The following is a 5,564-nucleotide window of genomic DNA, read 5'->3' as shown; positions in this document are numbered from 1 at the left end:
CTTTGACTTTGAGAACTTAGTATTGGCATAGAGTGATAACTTTCACTAAAAGTGTGATTAAGTATTGTTGTTGTTGCTGAGTGAAGTTTGTCATCCTTTGTGAAGATTCAAAGGAAGCGTTCATCCTTCGTGAAACATTCGGATGTGGTGTTCATCCCTTGTGGCATTCAAAGGAAGTGAGTTTCATCTCTTGTGGTAACAAGAGAGGTGTTTTCTAAAATGTTAAACTTGTCTTTTTGTATGATTGTAATAGTTTATTGGTTTTGTGATAGTGGAACGTTAATCTTCGTTTGGGATTAACAACTGGACGTAGGATCCTTGTGATCTGAACTAGTATAAAAATATCTGTGCAATTTTCTCTTTTCCTTACTCTTACATTGTTTTAATTATATGATAAGGAAATTTAAATTAGGGGAAAATTATCAAACTTTAGTCTACTTGGTAGGGTTAGAGCTTTTCGTCATAGCCTTAAGTGAAACTAAGCTTGTATGATGTAATAAAGCATAGGGCTTCAAAGGAAACATTCCTAGAATGTTCTTCTTCTCTCGCAACGTCTTTTTCTTGGGTGCAATGATTCTAATTATATCTTTATGCTTTACTAATATGCACAAATACCAAGAAACAAAGTATGTAAACAGCAATACTTTATCGTACATGTATTAAATGCTTTAAATGTGAATATTTGACATGTTGAGGTGACTATTTATCCAAACTATTGTTAGTTTGAATCTATTTTTTATATTTTTGATCCCTAAACTATTAATCTATTTGGTTTTAGTCTTTTTTTCAAAGTTTAGTCTAATTAGGTAAGAGCTGTCAAAACGGGTAACCCCCGGCTTGACCCGGTCCGGCCTACCACGGGTTGGTCATTTAGTGAGTTGAAAAAATTCGAACTCGGCCTGACCACCACGGATTGGTGGGTTAAACGGGTTGACTCACTGACTCATTTAATTATAAGGATTTTTAAAATAAAAAAATTACAATTTTTTTAATTCAAATATAAATAAATTTCATACTAAAATAATGTTAAACTTCAAAGACAATTCAAAATAAATAAATAAAAGTATCATACAATCCAAGCGTATTAAAAAAACATGTACAAAAGGCGAACAAATAAGTTTTTAATATTGATAATTTTTGTATCACTTGTCCATTTTAATATTAGAATCTTGAATATATAAAACTATAATATTTTTCTCTCTTGAAACATCGTCTTTATCATAATCTACAATATAATAAAAAAATGCTTACTAATAATATTAAAATACAAAATAATAAATAATTAAATTAAATTATGTGGGTTGGTGAGCTAACCCAGGCCACCACGGGTTCAACCCGGTGAGCTGGATTCTAAGTGAGCCGGGTTGAAAACTAACCTGCATAAAAAATTACATTTTTTCAAACCTAACCCGACTCAAACCCGTGGTGAGCTGAGATGGCTTGCGGGTTACAATCCATGTTGGCAGCACTAAATTAGGTCATCATTCTTTTAAAATTTATAGAATAGTTCTTAATGGTTAACAACATTAGTGTTTTCTTTGATGTGGGAAATAGTAATTCACCTTAATACTTCGTTTGTGACACGTGAAAAATTATTTAATTTTAAAAATATTTTTTATTTTTCATTTCATTCTTCTTCGCTGGCACACTCATCCCAACTCTCCACTTTCTTTAACAACACCACCTTCTATGATCCCTACAGAGCCAACCCCGCTGTTGCCTATTGCCATTTGTCGTTGTCATGCCATGGGAAGTGTTTGGCGTCACCACATTACCGTCGTTGCTATGTGCATGGCAGTGGATGATGTCAACACCACTCTTGCTACTACCATTTCAACAGGATCCAAAAATGACCATTGTGCCTCTCCGTTTTTTGGTCTCTTTATTTTTTTTAATTGTGCAGAAAATGTTGGACAATGGATGTAGAGAAGGTCACTTAGATGTGAGTACAAATTTAAGGAACCTCAAATCTTTGTTTTCAATTTTCTTTTTAAATTGGGGTAAGAGGATTTGGAATGGTGATGTGGGTGTGTTGATTTACGTGGTTGGAGGGTGAAAAAGATTATGTTGGGTGATAAATTTGTGGGTCTGATATTTGAGGGAGAAACCCAAGCTTCAGAAAGAAGAAGATGAAGTGAAAAAGAAAAATATTTTTTTGAATTAAATAATTTTTTATGTGTCTAAAACAAAATAGTGACGTGAATTACCGTTTGTCATATAAAAAGAAAAAACCAAATACTTTTAGTTATTGAGAACTGATTTATAAATTTTGAAAGAACGAGGATCTATAATGAAAAATAATAACAAAATTTATAAAAATGTTAGTGTCTTGTAAATACACATACCTTAAACCTATCTAACCAATACACCCATAAATCTAAATAAGAAAACCTCAATTATAAAAAACTTTTAAAATGAAATTTATAATGATTAAAATAATATATTTAGGAAAATACATAAACATTGTCAAAATATAAAAATTGTTCAATTTTAAAAGATGAAAACTACCATTAAAATTAAATTTTACATTAACAAAATTATACGAAAAAAAAAAAACCGTCTAGATTTAAGCCAGCGTTATTCTGGTTTTATGTTGTATATATTTTTTATATTTATTAAAATAAAAGAACAGTTCGAAATTTACTGAAAACTGAAAATAACAGAAAAGGAATGATATAAACCTATATCCTTCCTCTAAACTTGGTCTTCTCCGCCTCCCAGTCACCCTCACACCCTGAGTTCGTCCACTTGAATCGCTGAGTCAGTGAACGAGTCAAGCCATGTCGGACGAAGAACACCACTTTGAATCCAAGGGTGATGCTGGAGCCTCCAAGACCTATCCCCAGCAAGCCGGCACCATTCGCAAAAACGGCTACATCGTCATCAAGGGTCGTCCATGCAAGGTAGTACTAGCTTTTCATGTCATTTTTAGGGTTCTTGTGTCGTTGTTTCGTTCTTTCTCTCCGTTAATTTTGTTTTATGTAATTATTGCTTGCTTATGATTGTGGTTTTGGTTTCTCGATTTGGCTTTCGAGATCTGGTGTTCATATTTGTCGCGTTGTTTGTGCAGTTGATTGTTGACTATTGGATTAGGGCGTTGTTTGTGCAGTTGATTGTTGACTATTGGATTAGGGTTTGTGAACTCTTACGGCTCATTTGGGGGTTTTTCGGAAAACAAAATTAGGTTTTTATAGGAAATTATTTGGTTTTTGTACACTTTTGACCGTGTGCTCTGATTTAAGTACCGTTGTGGTATCTGGTCTCTCTTGGACATTAATTTATGTAGAATGATATTTTTATTTGTATATTTATTTTAGGTGTTTATTGATTGTGATTGATGCAATGGGTTTCTCTGTGACAGGTTGTTGAAGTTTCTACTTCCAAGACGGGTAAGCACGGTCATGCTAAGTGTCACTTTGTTGGGATTGATATTTTCACTGCCAAGAAGCTTGAAGATATTGTGCCCTCTTCCCACAACTGTGATGTATATTCCTGTTCATGTGTTTTTCAGTTATGTTTTTTCTTTCTTTGAGAGCACTTTATTGAAACTTTTTCTCTTCTGAAAATTTGTGTGTTTGTTTTATTATTCCAGGTTCCCCATGTGAATCGTACTGATTACCAGTTGATTGATATTTCTGAGGATGGATTTGTGAGTTTATGTTTCTGTTTACACTTCCTTCAATTCATCACTGTCTAAGAAGTTTGGGTTTGTGTAGTGTTTCATCTCCTGTTTTTTCAGATAATTGTAAAAACGTCACCTTGTTTTTAATTTATAATGTTTCTTTAATGTATTTAAACAACATCAACAACAAAGTCTTATTCTATTTAGTGAAGTCAGTTCTAGTTTTTGAAGACGAGTTTAACTTTGCCTCAATAACTGGAAAAGACTGTTATATTGTCAACTAGTTAGATGAGGTTGCCTATGTTTCTTGTATTTAAAAATGATTCTAATTTCGAACACTATTAGTGTAAAGACTCTTACACTGTCAACCAATAAGAAATCTTCCTTGACATAACTTTTAAAGTAATACTTACTATTAAAGTCAATAATTTTCAATTATTTAGCAATCTATGATCGGATGATAGTCACTGTCAGTGTCTTCATTAATTAAATTCTTTGAAGATGTATTTTAGAAATGATAAACTGACCAAAATGTTGTTTTCCCTGAATCTTGTACAATCTATGGTAATACAGGCCCATGGATGTAATCACATGTAAACATTGACAATGAAAACAAAATATTCATATATCCAACTAAAATGCTCTAATCTTGCCACTGTTTCCTGAATTTATATTTGAATGGTGTTTAGGTTAGCTTGCTTACTGAAAATGGGAACACCAAGGACGACCTCAGGCTTCCTACCGATGATAATCTGCTTACTCAGGTCTGTAGAGTCCTACTGTTTTGTTTGTTGTATTTGTAGTCTGGAATGTTATACCTTGAGTACATTTATCCGGATTAGGTGAATGTGTCCATCAGAATTGTAAGAGAAGAAAATAAGAGGGTAAAGTGAATTAAGCTTCTCTTATAAATTGAAATCAACATGTACAACTTCTATAGAAGCTTTCTTATCTAGGTTTTCCATAATCAAAGGTGCATACATTTCTTGTAGTATATGGAAGGTTGATTCATTTTTCATTTTTAATTCCTTTTCTACATGTTTTTGTGAAGAAGTTTGTTCAGATAGTATTATACTAAATTCTCTTGTAATTCCAATATTATTCTATTCACCTAATTGTTTTTACTCTTAATTGTGTTTAATGATGTATCGTTTATTGGCCACTGCAGATAAAGGAAGGATTTGCTGAGGGTAAGGACCTTGTAGTTTCAGTTATGTCTGCAATGGGTGAGGAGCAGATCAATGCCCTGAAGGATATTGGGCCAAAGAACTAGCCTCCGTTGCCCATAGTTTGTTGTTTTCATTTAAGCAAAGTTATATATTTCTGTACGATCTTTGTTAAATCCGAGTTTATGGACTCTAATCAGACTAGTTTTGCCAACCGTAATGATGTGACATAACATTTTGCTGTTCCCGTGCTGTCTTGAGATTTTGAGATAAATTAGGAGTTTAATATTAAAAGTTATCTTTGTTTTCACTTATTTTGCATTTTAACTCCGATGTGCGTGGGATCGTTACAACAAAATTCAAAAGATTTTAAGATTTTGTGCAACTGCAAATATTCATAGCAACAGGCTTTGATGAATTTACCAATTTGGCTTGCGAAAAATATTTCAAGATTGTGTAACAAATATTCGTTATAAAGTATGTATGCAATTCTCTCATCCTAAAATCACATTCAACTTTGTTTGAAGTTCCTTTTGAAGTATAAGCAGTTGTAGTAGTCGTTTTGAAGTTTTACGAAAAGCTAAAAAACTATGGAACTGGTGTGGAAAGAGTTGCCCAGGAGCAATGCTCATTGAGGGAAGACTGTTTTCGTATCTTGCCAATTTTGTTTAATTATATTACCGCTATAACTTCAAATATAATCGGAGGGAAAAAATCACGTGTACCACAAGGACATGATATTATGATACTTTATAGTGTTTGGTTGACGGGAAAGA

At 32.9% G+C, this 5,564-nt stretch overlaps 1 protein-coding gene across 1 annotated transcript; it reads left to right on the top strand.

The window, feature by feature from the left end:
* Positions 1 to 2,675: 2,675 nt before the first annotated feature.
* LOC148198880 (eukaryotic translation initiation factor 5A-4-like) lies at positions 2,676 to 5,035 on the top strand. The gene is made up of 5 exons (XM_088113475.1): positions 2,676 to 2,903; positions 3,362 to 3,484; positions 3,593 to 3,649; positions 4,312 to 4,386; positions 4,791 to 5,035. Exons 1-5 carry the CDS (start codon positions 2,781 to 2,783, stop codon positions 4,893 to 4,895), a joined length of 483 nt encoding a protein of 160 aa, XP_087969601.1. The 5' UTR covers positions 2,676 to 2,780; the 3' UTR covers positions 4,896 to 5,035.
* Positions 5,036 to 5,564: the final 529 nt, after the last annotated feature.

The sequence above is a fragment of the Vigna umbellata genome, chromosome 4 (genome assembly GCF_029865625.1).
Source record: "Vigna umbellata cultivar VRB3 chromosome 4, Vumbellata_1.0, whole genome shotgun sequence".
NCBI classification, from domain to species: Eukaryota; Viridiplantae; Streptophyta; class Magnoliopsida; order Fabales; family Fabaceae; genus Vigna; species Vigna umbellata.
Note: the sequence above shows the minus strand (reverse complement) of the source record. Positions and strands in the feature narration are given on the sequence as shown.

Coding starts and splice junctions, on each gene's coding strand:
- LOC148198880 (XM_088113475.1), top strand. CDS start 2,781: ATGTCGGACGAAGAACACCACTTTGAATCCAAGGGTGATGCTGGAGCC. Junction 3,485..3,592: donor CCTCTTCCCACAACTGTGAT/GTATATTCCTGT, acceptor TTATTATTCCAG/GTTCCCCATGTGAATCGTAC. Junction 3,650..4,311: donor ATATTTCTGAGGATGGATTT/GTGAGTTTATGT, acceptor AATGGTGTTTAG/GTTAGCTTGCTTACTGAAAA.